The sequence below is a fragment of the Mus caroli genome, unplaced genomic scaffold (assembly GCF_978045245.1).
Source record: "Mus caroli unplaced genomic scaffold, Mus_caroli_1 scaffold_15, whole genome shotgun sequence".
Taxonomy (NCBI): Eukaryota; Metazoa; Chordata; class Mammalia; order Rodentia; family Muridae; genus Mus; species Mus caroli.
Window position 1 is genome coordinate 102922392 of NW_028227270.1, and position 20488 is coordinate 102942879.

At 41.1% G+C, this 20488-nt stretch overlaps 1 protein-coding gene across 2 annotated transcripts in view; it reads left to right on the forward strand.

Moving 5' to 3' along the window:
• Pou6f2 (POU class 6 homeobox 2) overlaps positions 1–20488 on the forward strand; it is a 507949-nt gene that overhangs the window by 381086 nt on the left and 106375 nt on the right. For both annotated transcript variants that reach the window (XM_021180807.2, XM_085830808.1), the window contains one exon: positions 7816–8216. In XM_021180807.2, coding sequence (XP_021036466.2) covers positions 7816–8216 — 401 coding nt within the window. The remainder of the gene's footprint in view (positions 1–7815; positions 8217–20488) is intronic.

The window sequence follows — 20488 nt, forward strand, 5'->3', positions numbered from 1 at the left end:
TAAAGACATGCTTTTCTAAATAGAGTGAAGTAGATAAAGTTAGCTATTTTATTGACTTTAGGCATGTAGCTCAGTAGCCTGAGCACCTTACTAATGTTGTCCAACCTTTACCATTATCTAGATCTAGAATGTTTTCATTGTCTCCAACTGAAATTCCACAGTCATTAGCAGTGGAATTAGCACTTCTCCTACTCCAGACCCTACTATCTGCCCCTCTGCTTCCTGTTTGTATTCACCTCTTCTTCCCGTTTATTATTAGTGGATTCATACTGTGATGGCTCCTTTCAGATACCACATTTTCAAGATTGCTCGTTTTTACTTTCTTGACACTATTTCTCTCCCTACAAGTAGGTATACTCCAGGAAATTAGGATAAGAGTGAGTTTGAAATATCATTACTCACCATGCTTTTGGTGGGATCCTTAGTCAATTTTAAAAAGACCCACCAGCTTCCTTCCTTCTCAGCATAGATAGTCACCTTCTGTTTTTGGTATTCTTCCTCTGTGTATATTATTTTTAGTAGAAAAGTAAATATAAACTTCTCAAATCAGAAGTGAATAATTAATTGCACATGTTAGCATAGCATAATGTCTAGTGTTTGTTCTATTAGTACACATATGCTATTCCAGACACTAAAAAATGTCACTATCACTTCTGGACAAACCTATCACACTGCTTGTCCCCTGAGAGAAAGATGTGGTTGACCTTGCTGGGCACTGTCTCCTCCATTAAACAATAACCAGAACATAGCAAGGACTCAGTAAATATTTGTTGAGTAAATGAATGCATGTAATGATGCAAAAATAGAGAAATAATAGTAAGTCATGATGTATACTACAGCAGGATTCCTGCCCTGCGGTCCTCTAACAATACACAGAGGGCTGAGTAATGACCCTCCATGGCCTCTGATTTCAGCACTGTTCTTAACAGAAGAGACTAACTGATAACAAGCAAGAGCTTGCTATCCTACATGCATGTCCAGCTATTGCACATTTTCATTGTTTTGTCTACTTGTTTGAGAGAGACAGAGTCAGAAACAGAGAGAGAGAGAGAGAGAGAGAGAGAGAGAGAGAGAGAGAGAGTCAGAAACAGAGAGAGAGAGAGAGAGAGAGAGAGAGAGATATTTAGTGATTTAGTACAGACACCCAAATCTCCACAAGCAGCAAGGATTTTAAGCTGAGAGATAAGGGGAAACAGAGAACTCATAGATTATAGCCAGAGGTCAGTGGAATAGTCAGAAAGAAGAACATGGAACAAACCAGATAGGACTTGTGAATACCTTGTATATTTGTTAGTGTTCTCTAAAGACACAGAACCCATAGGATGAATTTATATTTTTAAATTAGATTCTTTAGATTGCCTTACACAATGTAGTCTGGGTAGTTCACAGTGCTGTCTTTGTCCTCAGAGTTGGTAGCTGTTCCAGCCATAAGGCTAAATGCTTCAAAGCCTCAATATGATGACCTGGAGAAGTCCTGGAGAGTCATTCATCTTTAGTCTATGTTGAAGGCAAAAGAACTGAGTTCTGGTGTCAGCAAAAGGATACGTTGGCAACACTGGTGGCAGCAGTAACAGAAAGAATGAAAGTATAGACAAACTTGGGAACCAGGTAGATAGGCTCACCAGCAAAACTCAAAGACAAACAGGTAAAAACTTCCCCACCCCTGGGGGAAGCTTCCTATGTGGCCACATTCAAGGTAGGTCTTCTCACACCCAGTAATGTAACCAAGACAATTCCTCAGAGAATAGTCTAATGGAGATAATCCCTTACAGGTGTTCAGTGAGTCTTATCCTAGATCCTGTCAAGTGGACAATATTAACCTTCCACCTTGTTGTTGGAGAGTTTCTAGCCCTTGCATTTCTCTGGTCCATCCTGCATTTGTTTACTTTGCTTCTAATTGGGGATATCCTGTTCTCTAGATTCAGATACTACTCATCCTAGTATCTTGCTCCTACCAAGCTCTTACAGTCAGGTCCTGTCCTAAGGTTCTGTGCCTGTGTCCTGAAAACAGCTAGAAAAGTGTGTAGAGCAGGGAAGTCACTCTCCGATGGCTGCATCTCACAAGAAACCTCAGACCCATCATTAGTAGACATGTCTAACCTGCAGCACAGGACGCTGAGAATCCAGCCCAACAGAAAAATCATAACCTTATTTTTCTATATGTGATGTCTTCTTTTTCTCTTTCCTTTCCTCTTTCTTTTTCATTTATTACTGGGTTGAGTGGATTCTCAAATGTGAACTTTGTAAATAATTCTATTTCCCAACATCAGACAATTTGACACACCTAGGATTGGGTTGAAGAGAGCTGTAGCACAGGGTTAGCTCTTGGGCACAGATTGAAACCTGAAGGATACTGTCTCCAGCTGTTCCATGGTTCCTGAGTCCTCTAGGCTCTAGGAGGGTCCCACTGGGCCAGGTATTGGAGCAGTAGTGGTGGTCTCCCCTGTGATCTTAGGTGTGTCAGCACTCCTAGGAGACTAGCTCTCTCCAGGTGGGATTAGGTTGCAGAGAGTTCTGGCACAGGGTTAGCTGTGGGGTACAGATGGAAATCAGAAGGATCCTGACCTTGGCTGCTCTCAAGGCAACTCTTATAAAGTGAAACATTTAACTGGGCCTGGCTTATGGTTTTAGAAGTTCTGTCCATTATCATCATGGCAGGAGTCATGGTAGCATCCAGGCAGGCATGGTGCTGGAGTCAAAGCTGAAAGTTCTACATCTTGATCAAAGGCAGCCAGGAGGTGGTTCTCTATACTAGGTGGAGCTTGAGCACTGGAATCCTCAAAGGCCACCTACACAGTGACACACTTCCTCCAACAAGGCCACTCCTCCTAATAGTGCCACTTCCCATGGACCAAGCAATTCAAACCACCACATACCCTAAGGAATCTGTACCCTACTACACAGGCACCTCTAATTCCATGTTCATCACATTCCTATTCATAATAGGTAGAAAATGGAAGCAGCCCAGATTTCCATCAACTGACAAGCAGATAATGAAAATGAAAGGACACAATGAAATTTTATTCAGTTACAAAGAAAAAAATAAATTTTGAAATTTGCAGGAAAAAATGAACAGAGCTGAAATATAAATATACTGATAAACGTAAACCCACTCAGAAGGAGAAATGCAGTATATTTTCTCTGATATGTGGATCCTAGCTCTGACTCTTTAATTATATGCCTTTCCCACAGAGGATCTTGGGAACCAAAGAAACCAAAACAGAGACAGTTGAGGAGGCACGCTTTAAGGCAAGAAAGACCATACCACATAGGTTAAATGATGGTGGTATACAGCATAGGGCATGTTTTCATTTCTCTGGGATCTCATGGATTATTTAAAGTGCAGGAACAATTAGCCTGTGTCCTAAATCTGAAGATTCAATGAACTATTGATCAAAAGTACTTTTAACTCCATCTGCAATAAATGTGCATAGATTTCTCCATTATTTTGACTCTCTAGACAAAACAGTGTAACAATTAGCAATACAGTAATCATACCATGCTATTATAATATAAGTAATATTAATTGCCTTTTAATGTACGTGGGAGGACTTGCATACGATATATACAGGTGTAAGAAGGAGATGTGAGCTCCAGTGAATTTGGCTATCCACAGAAGTCCTGGAGACTAAGCCAATCCCCAAGAACTCTTTCAGTTTCTACTCTGGGCTTTTGGAACTGATCTCACATAGATCTCACCGTATGCAATTTACTGCTGATCACTCGGGCTGTGTGGTCCTATTGAAGTGTAAGGTTTACTATGGAAACCTTAACATTCAAAATGAGGAATTGTTTTTAATACACAGTTGAATTATAGAAACTGAACAAATAGCAAACTGCAGGATTCCTGGCTACTCCTTGGTCATATTAAATTATTTATTTTGACATTCATGTCATTTTCCCACAGCTTTCCATTCTCTAGGAAGTTGTGGGTTTGAGAGAATTTTGCTTTCCCTCTCCTTTTCAAAATCTTGATATGTTTTTATAATATGTATTCTTTCATAGCCTAAGTTTCATATTTACTATTAGCCTTGTCCAGTGTATTGTAACCAGATGTAGAAAATAAGTACCAGAAGATAGTAAAATCTTGGATGTTACATGACTGAAGTCAGTTGTGTACCATATTATCTGTGGACATCATTTGTGTAGTTCATCTATGTCCTTAACCTTTCTCAGTTTTCTTGTTTTTTACTTTCTATGTCCATATTTTACTTTGCTTTATAATATGAGATATCATGTTTCTCTAGCTCATATCATTAGATAGTTGATTTTGACATTTATTAGACATTATATAATACACTCTTACATATTTCTTCCTACTTTCTTTGTGCCCACCACATATATGACCACATCTGACTTCCCATTACTGCGATGCTTCAGATACAACTTGGATGCAATGGGGTTTTGCTTAGGTTTGTGCCTTTGCAGTCAAGTTGCTATTAGAGGAAATATCTGAGTAATGTGAGCTCGTGAACACAAAGCATTGAAGACACATCTGGGACCTTGTCTCATTAGTAGGTTAGGGTCTGTTGCACTTGTCTGCCAATACCTACCTGCCAATATTCCAAAGTCTTTCCAGTTTCTAAATGGTGATTTAGATTAATGCTTTTCTAATCCAAATGAAACCATGTGGTATTGAACGCAGCCATGATAATAAGCACTGTTATAGACCACACTTGAAGGAAGCCTAGACACACATGGTTTGAATAGGGCAGGAGATGAGGTGCAGATTCCACTGTTTGTAACCACACCACAAAAGATGCCAAACCCCTCTTTTCCAGGGATCCCAGAATGCAAGAGATCTTGAGGGTCAGAATTGTTTTGGTATTCTTGATTTTCAATCAAATGTGATCTTGTATGATTAAAAAGAGTGAGAGAAAAATAACAAAATAGGCTTTCAGCATTCTGCAATGAGGACAATGACTGAGTCACTGATGAGTCACATACAAGGCCCTGGGGCACAGAGGATGCTGCTAACGCACCTGTGCAGCTGCACCCTCCTGGAGAAAACGAGAATTTTTATCTCACATCTAATATATGCCAAGGCTGATTGTAAGAATCATCTTTGTGTCTCTGAAGTTTAGGTGACTCAGAACCTCCTTGACTCTTAGTTGCAGCCAGTTATCTCAAAATTGCCCCCATAATTGTCACTCGGGTTATGATTTCTGGGTGTTTCTCCAGCTAGATGTTCCCTCTCCATCTTCACTTCCTTCTCTGAAGCCTTCTTTCTATAGGCCCATGTAGTTACAGGTTTGCCTCCCTGACACCAGCTCAGAAAGGACTAGGTGAAGTCTAGAGTGGTGGGGTCCATAGTTTTCCTCTTCCCTCCAGAAGGTCAGATGCCACTACACAGGGAGGGTGAAACCAATTTTTGGACAAATGTGGTTCTGGGTCCTCTACTTTCTGGGTGTCCAGATGCTGCTGCACACCAGACTGGATGGATGAAGCAGAGTCTGGAATGGATAGAATCAAGTCCCAGTGGGTGAGGAGAGAGAAGGCCCTCTCCAAGCATCTTAGTGTTATGGCTCTTTTAGGTGAAGATCTTCTCCAACAATCTTTAATGAAGCAGCTCTCTGAGACAATCTTAGCTTGTGTATATTTCTCTATTCAGGATGGACTTCAACACATAGACTTTTTTCATGGTGAACCAAGAATTATATAATTTGGGGGTGAGAATATTCAGGGCGGAAAAAGGACATTGGCTGAAAGATAAGGTCCTGAGATGCCTCATTAGCATGGACAGGTGTTTCAGGTGCTGTGACCACATGGTTGGAGGTCGCTTTGGCTATTTGTTCCAAGGCAGACATAGAAGCAGGGAGGGGTATAGTTCCATTCCTGCTAGTCTCAGGATGAGATTCTAAATCTCAAGTTTTGAGATTTCCAGGGCTTGAACATGCTCCACTTACCGGTTCTATGCCAGTTCCTCTGATGGCACAGTTCACGTGCCATACAGGGTCATAGCCACCATGGTTCTTGTCCTCACCCCTCAGGCTTATCTAGCTCTCTTTTGTCAGGTTCATACTACCTATCATTTAATTAATTAACACGTATGAATCTAGCTTATACTTCTGCTAGGGTTCTATAATAATTACCTCAAAATGGCATTTTTATGGATTAATATTATTTCCTTAAAGACACTGTAAGCTTCTAGAAGGTAAAACTCTGTCTCCCTAAATCCTATATCCTGTCTGGCACCCTACCATTAACTATGTGGCATTCAATGTCTCTTATAAAATGATTCTTTACAAAAGCAGACATTAGTTAATGTCCCCGCTGGCTACACTCAACATGCATGCCTTTTCAGGTAGAACTGCTGTGTGAAGGCATGTATATTATATAACAGTTCATATTAGGTATTTTTCTAGATTTAAAAACTGAGGTTGCCTTAGCTAATGAACATCTGAGAAGCAACGTTGCTTGTTCAGTGCAGAGATAGCTTTCCACAGACACAATAAAATCTTAATTTATTCTCTTAGCTCTTTGAGATGCTGAAGCACCTAAATCAATTCACAACCACCAAACACAATCCTTTCAGTTTAAGAACTTTGTCTGGTTGGTGGTTCAGTCTCTGGGCGCCCCTAAGGGTCCCAGTTAGTTGACTCTGCTAGTCTTCCTGTGGAATCCTGTCTCTTCCAGGTGCTTCAATCCTTCCAACTCTTCCACAAGACTCCCTGCTTTAGCAGTGGGTTTCTTCGTGTACTTCTCTCAGCTGCTGGGTAGAGCCTCACAGAGGACAGTTATGCTAGAGTCCTGTCTACAAGCATTACAGATAGTGTCAGGGATTGGTTCTTGCCCATGGAATAGATCTCAGGTTGAGTCAGTCATTAGTCTCTGATCCATTTTTGTCCGTATACTTTGGGACTCTCAGAGACTGGACCACCAACAATCAAAGAACATACAAGGACTGGATCTAGCCCACCCCCACATTATATATGTATATGTGTATGTGTATACATATAGCAGATGTACTACTTACCTTTGTGCAGGTCTGCCAACAACTGAAGGGGGACCTTACCCTAACTCTGTTGCTTGCTTGTGAATCCTGTGGGAGAGGATGTGACTAGTCCTGCAGTGAAGTGAGGTGCCAGGGAGGGTTGGTGCCTGGGGGGGAGGGGGACCTTCCCCCTTCTCAGAGGTGAAGTAAAAGAGGGATGAGGAGGCTACGTCAAGATATAAAGTGCTTAAATTAATTAATTGATGGGGGAAAACCTTTGTCAGATCAGCAAGCAAAAAATAATTGAATCATACAAAGTTCTTTTACTCCAAAACATCTGTACATTTTAAAGCAGAACACGGTTCAACCAGGATGTCTAAGCAAATGGGTGGAGGTCTGAAGTAACGAGTGAAAGTGATGCCACTAATGGTTCTGACAGAGATGGAAAGAAGATTGCTAACAATTTACTGTTCTGTTCGTAGCTCCAGTCAAGCATTTACCAGAAGAATTAAACGGGTTGAACTTTGGAAATCTAAATCAAATCTTGAAAGCATGAGTATATTTTGCAGATGGAAAAGAAGAGAAAGTGGGAGAAAGTACTTAAAACCCGGCTCCATCTTTGGTACATCTCTTTAATGCAGAGCTTTTAAGCGATGCTCAGAGCTTTGAGAATATCTGCTGCGTTACACGCTGATCCAAAGCTGTAAACCGTTTCACAAGAAATGATTTTGTTTCTCCCAGAGTCCCACAGTCCTCTGCCATGCCAAGGAGCTTCAAGGAGAGAAGGTGACACTCTGTAAGGTGGACCTTTGTCAGTGTGCAAAGGACACATGGTAACTGTTGTTTGTCTCACACCATCCTTCCTTCCTGTCTTCCTGCAGCTACCTCATCTCTGAACTCCCAGCTGCAACAGCTCCAGCAACTCCAACTGCAACAGCAACAGCAGCAGCAGCAGCAACAACAACAACAACAACAACAACAACCACCTCCTCCACCAACCAGCCAGCACCCACAACCAGCCTCACAGGCGCCCCCACAGTCTCAGCAGCCACAGTCTCAGCACACCCCGCCTCACCAGCCACCACCTGCCTCACAGCAGTTGCAGGCTCCCCCAGCTCAGCTGCAGCAGGCTACTCAGCCTCAACAGCATCAACCTCACTCCCACGCCCAGAACCAGAACCAGCCATCTCCAACCCAGCAGAGCTCAAGTCCCCCTCAGAAACCCAGCCCATCTCCAGGACATAGCCTTCCGTCACCGCTCACACCGCCTAACCCTCTACAGGTATGCTTTCCATCCTCCCCCAGAGTGTGGACTTTCCCATGGTGTTGTACAGTCCCCACAGGCAGAAGGCCAGCAAGACATAGCATCCCATTCTGCAGTGTCCAATTCAAATTGATCTCCTAGACTTAGAGAAGAGGAAGTAAATGGCAGGCAGCTGGGGATGCATGTGAACGAAACAAATAGAAGCCCATTGATGCTGCCCTCCGAAGGATAAATGTTATGTCTTTCTCTCGGTGAGAGGACAGCACTGTAAGTGCACTTGTAGCCTGTAATAACTCCATTTTATGATACTTTTTGAAGGCAGCAAAGATAGCATCCAATTAAAATTATTACTAGCACAGTTTTGTAGCCCCGTGGAGAACTGCATCTACTGTCCAAGAGGCTTGGTGGTTATTTCTCTATATTATGAATACAACAGTGTCTTACCTTCAGTACTTTCTGCTCTTTTGTTTTTATTTTTCTAAAAAACTCTCTGGGGTCAGGAAGGCAAAGAAATTTAGCCCCAGTCTTGTTTCCCAGATTCCATCCATTATGCCACAGATTAACAAATATTCTAAACTCATGTCAGAGCCTCAAAAAATATGCATCTTAATACAAGATAAAGCAGCTATATACTTACTTTATTACTGTGAGACTGAAGAAATAAAAATAGGTACTTTGGGCTAATAATGAAAGCTTATCTTTAGTCTACATTCATTGAGAGGAATGAAGAGAAACATTCAGAGATATAAAACTTTAACTTCCTAATGGCATCCTTTAGAACGGATTAGCTTCAAAGAGAATGACTGTGGTGCCAGCACAGAAGGTACAGAGCGTCTTGTTTTTTGAATCACATGGGACACTTTTCTCAGTGAGAGTAAAAATGGAGAGTATCCCTGGGCACAATGACAACCAACTAAGCAGTTAATGCAGTCACTTGGAATGCTGGGGGATTAGCCCACCCAGCTTCCTCACACGTGAGCCTTGACTCAGGCTCCCCAACACAAGGGTGACACTAGTGATGGCATTTGTGGCTGCTAAACAGGAAAAGACATGAGATCAAACAGATGAGCACATAGATAAAAGGCAGGTAGGTTAGGAACCACTCTACGTCATATCCATTGCTTTGTCTCTCTGAACTTGCTTTCTAAAAGTGATCCAAAGTTTTTATGTACCAACATTTTATTCCTGGACAAGTGGTTAAAGGTAACTTTCACCCCAAGAACATGCCTAAGACAGAGCTAAAAAGTATATATATATATATATGTATATATATATATATATTTTTTTTTTACAAGGACAAGACAACCTAACAATTTTGATATGATAATAAAATGAACACAAGCTAAAAACTGTCTTTCTCAGACACCTGACATCTGGTGGGAGAGTAAATCTAAGCAAACGCACTGTTCAAGCAGCCCTAGCATCATCAGAATCTAAAATGCATCTCTGTCATTCCAGACTGGGGGAGCGATGCTTTCTAAGAAGAGATAACGTAGATGTGTCTATATACCAAGTGAATCAGTGACTTTCATACTCTGTAAGCACACAGTGTCTGAGAGAATCAACTTGTTTTACTTTGACTCACAGTTTTGGAGAGTTGAAGTCCATCATAGCAGGGAGGGCATCGGAGAGTGGGTTGGTTTCTAACAACAGTGTGAGGCAGAGCCTCTTCACAATAGCGAAACAAGAAACCGAAACCAAAGCAAGAACTAGAGATTGACCTTAGAAGGCCTATCTTCAGGGACAGATTTCTGCCAGACAGGCAGAACATCCTGTATGTTCTACATCCTCCTCTGACAGTCCCACCAACTAGGGAGTAAGCTTCAAACAAAACCTGCAGGAGATGCTTCAGATCCAAATCATGACAATATGTGGTTAAACATTCCTACACTGCCCTCACCAAGACACCAAAATAGGTTAAATTACCAAAAAAAAGTTCACCCTGCCTTGATAGACAGCAGGACTTGCATCTACCCAAGCTGTTGATTATAATCTGGAGTTGTTGCCCAGTTAGTGAAGGCTAGCTTGGAACTATGCAGACATCAGTCTTCACTGAACATTGACAACATCGAATGACTTCTGAGCTCCTCCCAGAAACTACCAAAGAATCCCAAGCTGCTTGGTCCCATTGTTTTCAGCAAAGGAATGCTCAAAGCCCCACTTTGTTTCTTTATAGCCCTAATAAAATATTCTAACTTTTCAACGTTGGGAGTTTGCTTCTAAACTTAATATATTTGTGGTATTTATGTAGAAAGTAGAGATAACATTAATACTCAGGGACCTGAATGGGTGACCACCAAAGGTGTGCCTTGTTCAAAGTTTAAAAACATTTTTGAATGGGTACAAAATTAAACTCGAATAAGTCTCTGTCAACAAGCAGAAAGCACTCTTGTAGGCAGGGCCATGTAAAGGAAAGGAACAATTTTATGGTCTCAACTTTTTCTCCCCAACACTCAGCTGCAGGGCTTTTGAGCTTGTGGAACATGGAAGGTTTGAACTTTTTAAAAAGAAACCCATTTAAAAGCACTGCACAGACATTTAATTCTCAGAGGTAATGATCTTTATGAGGCGGAATGAAGTGTTTTGTCGGAAAATTATTCAGGGAATAAAGATCAACTAAATGCGTATGTGAGAACTTAAAGTTCATTGTTATGATTCTCCACGTTCATGTGGGCTTTATATTTTTACATCATTCCAAGACAGCATGTTAGAACTGCAACATGGATTATTAGGAAATGCTAGCACATTGGAATCCTTTTTGTTTAATATTTGGCTCAAAAAAACTTAGAAGGATAAGAATGCTGTATAGAAGATGTCTTAAGAAAAAGTCTAAAATGAAAGCAGGCTGTGACAGTATGTTTGGGTGACGTCATTTCTCAAAGATGAAGAAAAACATGAGCAGTGCTGGCAGATAGCAACACCTAGACAAAACGTCTCCAAATAGCTCCTGTCAGGTGTTCCTGTAAAATTGCAGCATAATTTTATTTCATGTTTCTACTCAATTCCATGAAATGGATTGCATTTATGAAACCAGATTGTTGTTTCAAGGCAGAGAAGACTCTGAAGTGTTACCCCTTTAGAGCAGCTTGGGTAAGAGAGGAATTTTGTTCACTTGGGCCAGAGAAGGGTGAGTCTAGTGTGGATAGCAAAAGCTGAACCCTGCTGAGCTGTGTTTAGTTTAGATTCTCCACTGATACCCTAAACCTGCCCACTCACAACTGCCTTCAGTCCCTGGAGGCTGAGGAGAGAAGTTCTAAACAGAAGAAGAAAGTACTCGAATCCCCAGGAGCCAGGCAGTCAAGGCACACAGGCAGGTGCAGGTGAATGTACAAAATGAGTTTCTGTAAAGAGTGCATGGGACAGAAAAGTGCATCAGGGAGCTGAAGCATCCTCAGGGTCAAGGATGGGCTTTCAGTCCATGCATCTTCATTTGCTGTAACCCACCTACAACAGAATAAGCAAGAATCTGAAACAATAAGTAGATGTAACCTTTTAGATTGGGAGGACTTAAAGTAATTGTTCCTGGAAGGAAACAAACAAACAAACTCAAAATTTTAGTTCAATGTTAGTCTAATCTGGCAGAGATCCTGTGATTGTATGAATGGCGAGGCTCTTCGTTTCCAGCTCTTTGAGATTGCGTCTCCTGGGGGTGCTCATCAGAATTTTACATGCGCTGGAAGCATCACAGGCACGTTGCCCATGTCCTAATGAGCCCCTCCTAAAGGGTCCCATAGCACCTAGCTGGAGCTCATTGATCATACCAGAAAGTGAATAGCTTCTTCCTTATCCCAGCCCCACCTCCAACTTGCTCCTGGCTTTTGACAAGCTATTGCAACTCTCGGGGTGTCAGTTTCTCTCACCTGGCATTTCTAAGAACGTTCCCAGTCCTGTGCATGTATGTTCCAAATGTTGGTAGAAGTCTGGGATTTTACTGGCTGCTGAAAACCTTATTTTCAGATTTTGAGTATTCTTCAAGGTCAGGTGAATTTCTTCCCACTCAGCTGGATAGCAGAGAGGAAGGAGAGTGGAAAGCAAACGTAAGTGGGGTAATGATAGCAGAAGAAGGTTTTATCTTAGCCAGAGAGCCCAAATTAAAGTCAAGTTTTCATCTGCAGAGAGTCGCCGCTGTAAGCTCTCATCCCAGATTGTCTTGCCACACCTGTGCATTAGAGAAGCTTAAGGAACCAAACGCTGCATTTAACCTTGGCCTTCTGAATGCCATCTTGCTTGGCAGGAAGCAAGATAATCTTTGCCTTTTCTTGTTTTATCGAACACACATTTTAATAAGCAACAGAGGAACTGAGAAAGGGGGAGGACAGAGAGATGGAGGGAAGGAGAGTGAGAAAGAGAGAGAGAGAGACACACACACACACAGAGGGGCAACAATAGGAATAGGAGCAGAAAACTATGTGTGCTTGTATACAGAATGAGGGGCCTAGCAGGTGCTTGGAAGATGGAGTAGGATGCGTTTTCCCCTGGGAGCATTTGCTGATCTATAGGCCTAGCAGCAGCTCAGAAATGAAACTGAATCAGAATCCTACCTCTGTTGCACTGGGGCAAGGCCTTTTGACCTTCTCAACCATAGTTTCCCATTGACACACTCAGTACTGTATCCAATGTCGATATGCAATAGGAGAGTGGTGTGATACCCCTTTTTGAAACATTAAGTCCAAATCTTAAGAAGTAGTAACTTCCATTATTTTTATAGCAAATTTTCTCCAACCATGAGTCCTTCTCCTCACTGTAAAAAGGGCCTGGGGTTTTTGAAGCCACACTCCTTCTCCCTTCAACAATTGCTCCGTTTGGCACAAGGCTCCTGGCTGTAGGGTTTTTTCCATTCATAAAATTTAATCCCTCGGAGGCCCTTTCAGTTTCTTTTGAGGTTTAGCTTAGAAATCAGTCGCGCTATGTGGTGTCAGTGGCCCACACTGCATGCCTATGCATAGTTTCCTTTGGACATTACCAGTTCTGATAGAACAGAGACATCTCTGCGTTCACACAGGGCCAAGTCACTTGCAGAAGTAAAACTAAGCTAAAACTATGTGTTTCTTATTTTAGATGCAGAACTTAAAAGCACCTTCCCCAAAACACAGTAATTGAAAAAAAAAGATAATATTCTAATACAGTGTTTTGAAAATTCAAATGGCAAAAAGCCATCATCAATAAAATTTCAGGTTTTAAGCTCTAAGGCCAGGTTGAGTTATACTCAATTGTAAAACACAAGGAATACTGACACACTGGCCTAAACCCAAGACTTTCCAGGCTTCTTTTCATGGTTAAAATGTTGCACTAAGTTGCTCTGTGTCTTGATCCTCAGTGCAGTACATATGCCCAGTGCTTCCTCATATGTTTCTCCTGAACCTCTTGCACTCAGGTGAATTAATGATGTAGCTAGCAAGCATCCTCCCTGGCCAACAGCATCCCATCTGTTGTAAGTTTTGGTATGTCTTATACATCCTACTTTCTAGATAAACTGGAAAATGCACCAAGTTTTGCACAGCAGGAAATCAAGAGCATGTTGGCTAATAATTAGAGAAGGATAGAGGCTTGCAAATCTATATTCCTTATTACAAATGACTAATAAACCCATCTTTTGTAATTGAAGTATTATGACAATCAGATAACTCTTTTGGATGGCTGGTTTATGACTTTCTGAAATCAAGTAAAGTTGGTAAAAAATGATAGTATTGTCAACATGCAGACAATATGCTCTCACAGCCATCCAGCCATGAGGACATCTGGAAAACAGGACTTGGCAAGGACTGGGAAATATTTCCTCTTGTCTAAAGAGCCAAAGAAAACTTGATTATCATGGATGAGAAATCCAGACAAATTCAGGGATTTACTGTGAAGATTAGGTATCACACACTAATAGAGATGTTTTGTATGCTATAAATGTGTTGAATAGGGCTTCATTAGCCTAAAGTTGGGAGAGAGTAAGGCTTTATTTCTGCCCACCCCACCAGCCAGAAGACTGAACACGTTATTCACGATTCACCCATTCAGCAAGAGGCCTGGTGGGAAATGGGAATCCCTTTACCCATCTGTATTAAGCACTGAATAAGATAAGCAAAATATATTTACCCATATACTCTGCAAAGGACAATTTTTCCTTTTATGAAAGAAAGAAAATCTCCTTTAACAAAACCCTCAGTTCAACATTACTGACATTTCAAAGAATTTATTACAAGCATTTGAGATCCAGGAGGAACAACGAAGTTTATATTGCTTTGAGAGTGGCAGGAGAAGAAATTAGTTTACCAAGGATATACTTATACACCGCAGTGATTCTTTGTCATTGTTTAGATTTACCATTCCAGTGTATTGCTCTGTCGATGATTAGTCAGATTGTGTGGAAGGAGGCAGCATGTCTTCACCACCGACTATGGAACCTCACATCAAATAGTGATAGATGGAAAGATGCTCAAGGTAGAGTTGGGGGGGGGGAATTATTGCAGCATTTGAGCATGCTGAGTTCTAAGTTGTCACATAAAGCAGATCCATTGTGATCGTGTCATTGGAGTAGCACAGAGCCTGGCACTACACATACCTCCTAGTCCCAGCAGTCTCCTAGACAGTAGCTGGAGAACCAATCCTAGAATATGACACAGAACGCTATGGGAACCCTTTTAACTTTACGTTCATAAATGTGTCACTCGGCTAACACTTTGCTCTGAACAAGCAATACTTAGCATTTATGTGAACTCAATATAATATTCCAGTACTTTAACACTGTGTTATTCTTTATGTTTTAGCCTCATTTCCCACAACTTTGAAGTAAATTTTCCATGGGCTTTTAAATGGACTCCCAAATCATAGACTCAGAAGTGAATATTCTCTAGGTTGTAAAAAATAAAGTACTTTTATAAGTCTCTGCAAACATTTGGTAAGCACAAGTGCTGTACATTACAACCCCACAAAGGAGCTGCAGATCAGACTAGGTGGGATTTTAGAGAGAAAGTGTCTTTTAGAAGCAGACATTGCTAGATCAAATGCTGACACTGATGAACACTTGCAGCAAGATGGCACATCTTCCAGAGCCTCAGTTTCCTCTATAATTGGTGGAGGGGGGAGGGGATTAAACGACATGGCTTGTATGAGAGCAACTAATATGATTCCACAGACTAGAGCTAGGGCTTGGTGGAGATTTTCCTTCATTGACTGTAACTGTTTTAATCTAAGGAAGAATATGAGACAAACATGCTTTTGAACAAAAGCAAATAATTAACTTTGGGCTATAACTATTCATGCCTACACAGTAATTATACCTGTGCTTTGTCTGGGGAAACTGAGTCAGAAAGGTGATGATACTCTTTGAAGAGTAACAAGGAAGCCCTTTAACAAGGGCTGTTGAGAATCTCCAAAGGATGTAAGCTAGAAAGCAAGCATATGCATGCACTGAATCCTAATGTTGATTAACCATCTAATGTTAAACACTTAAACCCACAGAATCTCATTTTACAGTTGATATGCTTAAGAACCCAAATAAGTTAACATACAATGTTAATCCTGAGATTCACTGGAGAAAAAGAAATTCCACCATTTGGGATCAAATATGAAGCAAGATTTATTAAATATTAAATACTGACCAAGAGATGAACTTTGGTCAGGACCAATCCCTGGAATATCCCAGCTGAATGGCCCAGAGACCTGTGTTGCTTTTATAGACAAAAACTGACAGGCTACCATACTTTTTCATGAAGTTTAATTTGCCAAAGACTACAGCTCCCAGCCTTCTGTGAAGTTACCTGGTCCTTGGGCAGAGTAGGGCTTACAGGTTAATTTTGGGTATTACACTAGTTTACCAATGTAGTTTCTATCATGTATGCAAAGGGGGAAAACATTTTTAATTATTACACTTATTTGCTTATTACATGTATGTGTGCTTGCAAGTGTGCACGTGCATGTGTGTCTGTGTGCTTGTGTTCAATTCACCTATGGGAACTAGAGGACAATTTTAAAGAGTTGGTTCTTTCCTTCAATCATGTGGGTCCTGGAGATTGAACTCAGGTTGTCATGTCCAGCGGCAAATGCCTTCACTGGCGGAGCCGTCTTACCAGCCCAAAGAATCGTCATAATGTCAGTTCTTCTGCTAGAGTTAGGATCTTGGGCAAGCTACCAAATCCCTTTGAGACTTATGTGCTGTGTATTTCATGAAAAGTTTATATGGGATAATGTTTTAAACATTTCCAGACCCACATTCTATTCATGAAATAAATAACATGGTTTGATGACAAGAAAAAAAAACACACACACATTTACACCATAATTCATAAAATATATGCAATATTTAGGAAATACTTTTTTATTGGGCTAATATTTATAACATGTAGAAATTTACAATGCATACTTCTATATTCATTAGTTTATTTATTCACGGCCTCATGTTCCAATGCCCTAGCCATTTATTAAATAAAATTTCCGTATTATCTTACAGAATTAACTTTATTCTTACATTTTCTATACAACCCAAAAGACACTAAAATTATCTCCAGATGCAAAAACCTTGAGTCTCAGAAACGCTGAAGCAGCTTCCTAAGCCTACGTATTGGCTGATTCTGTACTCCAGAGCAGGTCTGATTGCAATTGCCATCATTCATAGTTTTCTGCCTCTGCAATGCCTATTTTGGTTATGGGCTAACTGTGTATCTTCGTGGTCTTCCTCTTCCTTCATCCTCCATGTTAAGACCTAAATGTTGGGCCCATAAGTACAAAAGCAAGGCCAAAGAGGATGGGAATACCATCTTCAGAGTATCTGTGACCTCACACAGCAAAGGCCAAGTTGCCTCTGAGTGTCTGTATAGTGAAAAAGACAATTCTCCTACCCTTGGCCACTCAGTGGGCTCTCTGTGAGGCCATGGAAGAATGCATCATGGAGGGAGTATTTGCCATTTGTCTGCTACTGGCTCTGTTGGGTCTCAGAACTAGTGTCTATGTCTGAAAGCCCAGTTGGGTTCCAATCAATGCAACATTCCTAGTCTAGCACATTTTGTCTGAACTACAGTTTGACAGTGATTTTCCCACAACCACTTAGCTTTCTATAACAAGAGATGTTTAACTGTCATAAAAAAAGAAGTAAAGTTAGGAATCCCTTCGTTTTCTCAGTTGGACTCTTCTCTCTGGACTTGAGCCTCTGTCCTTGCATTGTCAGATAACAGTACAGGGCACTCAGAGCTTTGAAACTGAATAAAAGATTTTAAGAGTTTCAGATTAGAGAGTGTTGGAAAAGAAACCCCTCGTGCTTCTCCCAGGAAAGCTCTCCAGGCCATGATCTGTAAGGCTTACAAAGTTAAATCTTTTTAATTAGGGGAAAATATCTTTGTATTCCTGCCTGTGGGGAAAAAAAAGCGACACTCCTTGCAAACTGCCACATGCAGTACTGTACATCCAAAAGGACTTGTCAACCTAGAGCTAAAAACCAAGTGATCCTAGGAACCAACCTGAAGAGGAAGAAAGTCAATGAAAGCAGAGACCAGATACAGGGTTTTTGAGTTGCTAACATTGTTAAGAATTACATGGAACCCATTTGAAATGTCTTCAAAGCACACTAAACACATCATCCTTCCACCAGCCTCCTTCCGTGAGTTTCTTCTTACCAGAAAGGAAGACTAGGATCAAACACGTCCTAAGCCAGGACCTTGTAAGCCTGTCTACTACCATCCTCTCAACTTGTCTAACTCAGGCTACACGGACCATAATCCTATATTTTGTCCACAGTTCCTTTTATTATTTTAAAAAGGAAATAACAAATCTCATTGGCCATTTTTCAGCCTCTGCTGTACATCAGGAGCAGGGAGGTTTTTGAATACTGCTATGTAAGAGCCACCTAGAGCAGTGGTTCTCAACCTGTCCGTCAAGACCTTGGGGGTTGCATAGCAGATATCCTTCATGTCAGATATTTACATTACAATTTATAACAGTCACAAAATTATAATTATGGTGTAGGAGTGACATAATTTTATGGTTGCGTGTCACCACAGTATAAGGAACTGTATAAAAGGGTCACAGCATTTGAAAGGTTGAGAACCAATGACCTACAGGTTCTAAATGAAGCTGGGCATCAACAGCTCTTAAATTCTCAAGAAGCTTCCAACATGGGGAGAAGATAAACAACCATCTATGGTCTTAATAACAGACACCAAATTATCCAGTTCTAAGAGAGTGACCAAAATGCTTTCTGTCAAAATGTTGGCTACAGGGGTTGTCCCTTAGTACTTTTCAGATAGAGAGATCTTGATTTCCATAAAGAATGAACCAGTGTTGGTCCAATGTCTACCTACCCAGATGCACACTGTACCTGAGAATCTCTGGTTTATTATCTACTCAAGTCTGTCCCAAACTCTTCATGGCTAATAACCCTGTATCCTTAGGGGGAAAGAATCCTAGTGATTTATAATGACCCTAAAATATTATAAAGAAAATAGATAATCCTTTTGCACTACTGAGCACACTCTCAAAAGAACTAAGAATATTAGGTGCCCTTTTGCTGCTAAATGCTGTCCCTTTCTAGCTAAGGGATTCTTAAACTTTTCAGGTTGATGTTCTCTTCTGGCCTAAGGAAGTTTTATATAGTCCTAGGTATATAAAAAACATTTACTGATAATAAATCATAAAGAAATTTCTTTTTAAACAAGTTTGATATGCATATGATTTGACAACTTATAAAGGACAAAATAAAATTTTGGTACTAATGACAGATGTGCATGATCACTTGTTTGTTTGTTTGTTGTTTGAGATGGAGTTTCTCTGTGTGTCCCTGGATGTCCAAGGATTCTCTCTGTAGACTAGACTGGCTTTGAATGCAAAGATCTTTCTGCCTCTGCCTCTCAAGGGCTGGGATTAAAGTGTGTGCCTGATCAAACTAAAAGCAAAATCCAGCAGAAGTAAATATTGTCTGACATCCTGGTCTCAGTTTAGCCTTCTGAGTTCCAAAAGACTTGGGTGTCTTGCTTCTCTAGTCCTGCCAGCTACAGCACACACAGCTTGTCTTGTAGGTCTGCACAGGTTCCACTTCACACCTGCCACTATCCTTGATGGCTATCCCACAGTTTGATGTCTCTAATATCCTGCAGTTTCCATGGCAGCTGGAGCTTCACTTTCACCAGTGACCTCTCAGGGCCTCTCTGAAGGGACTTCAGCACTGTCATAGAGCCTTAGCTGTTCCTATGATCCTTCCATGCCTTTAAAATCAGTATCTTTCCAGGGACTTACAAAAAGATAAATTCAGCTTCCAGCCTGAGTTGCAGCTGTGCTCACCCCGAGGAAACACTCCATTACTGCCCCCAATGAAGCATGGGTATTTTCACCTCAATTACAATGATCTTTTATTAATCACAGCCAATTTCTAGCCTTTGAGACCAAGATCTATTTAGCAGTGAAGTACTGGAGCTCATGGTTCCAGTGGTCTAGAGTTCATGATCATCAGAGTGGGGAGCACGGCAGCAGGTAGGCAGCCAAGGGTCTGGGGCAGCAACCAAGAGTTCACATCTTGATCCACAAGTCCAAGGCAGAGAGAAATCGCATGGGCTTTTCCAACATCAAAGCCCACACCAGTAGCATACCTCCTCTAACAAGCCTCTACCTCTCAATCCTTTCCAGGAAGTTCCACCAACTAGGGACCAAACATTCAAATATGTGGGTCCTTCATTCACAGCACCACGCACAGACTCTTAATTCAAGTATACAACAGGAGCACCTTGATATAGTATTTCCCTCTGAACGTTCAGAAGTCAGGCATCCTATCCTCCAAGCTACCACAATGATATCCTAATAAGCTCTGAACAGTCAAAGGCTTTTCCAGCCATTAGTTCGTCAGTCTACCTAATTTCCACAATTCTCTCCCAGACCACCATGATCAGGTCAATCACTGCAACAGCCCATAGTGTTTCTGTTCTAATTTGCTTTTTGTTGCTCTGATAAACATCATAACCAAGAGAAACTTGGGGAGAAAAATGGTTATTTCATCTTATAGATTATGTCTGTTATCCAGGAAAGCCATAACAGGAACACAAGTCAGGGGCTTTGATGCAGAAGCCACAGAGAAACATTGCTTGCTGGCTTGCTGTCATGGTCTACTGCTCTTACTCAGCCAGCTTTCTTATAAATCCCTGACCATCTGCTCAGGGGTGGTACTGCCTCCCATTGACTGTGCCCCTCTACAATTAGTATCAAGGAACTCCCCATAAACATGCCCACAGGACAACCTAACGGAAACAAGACATAAGTTGGTGTTCCTTCTTCCCAGGTATGTCAAGTTTACAACTATGATTGGTCATTACAATCATTACATG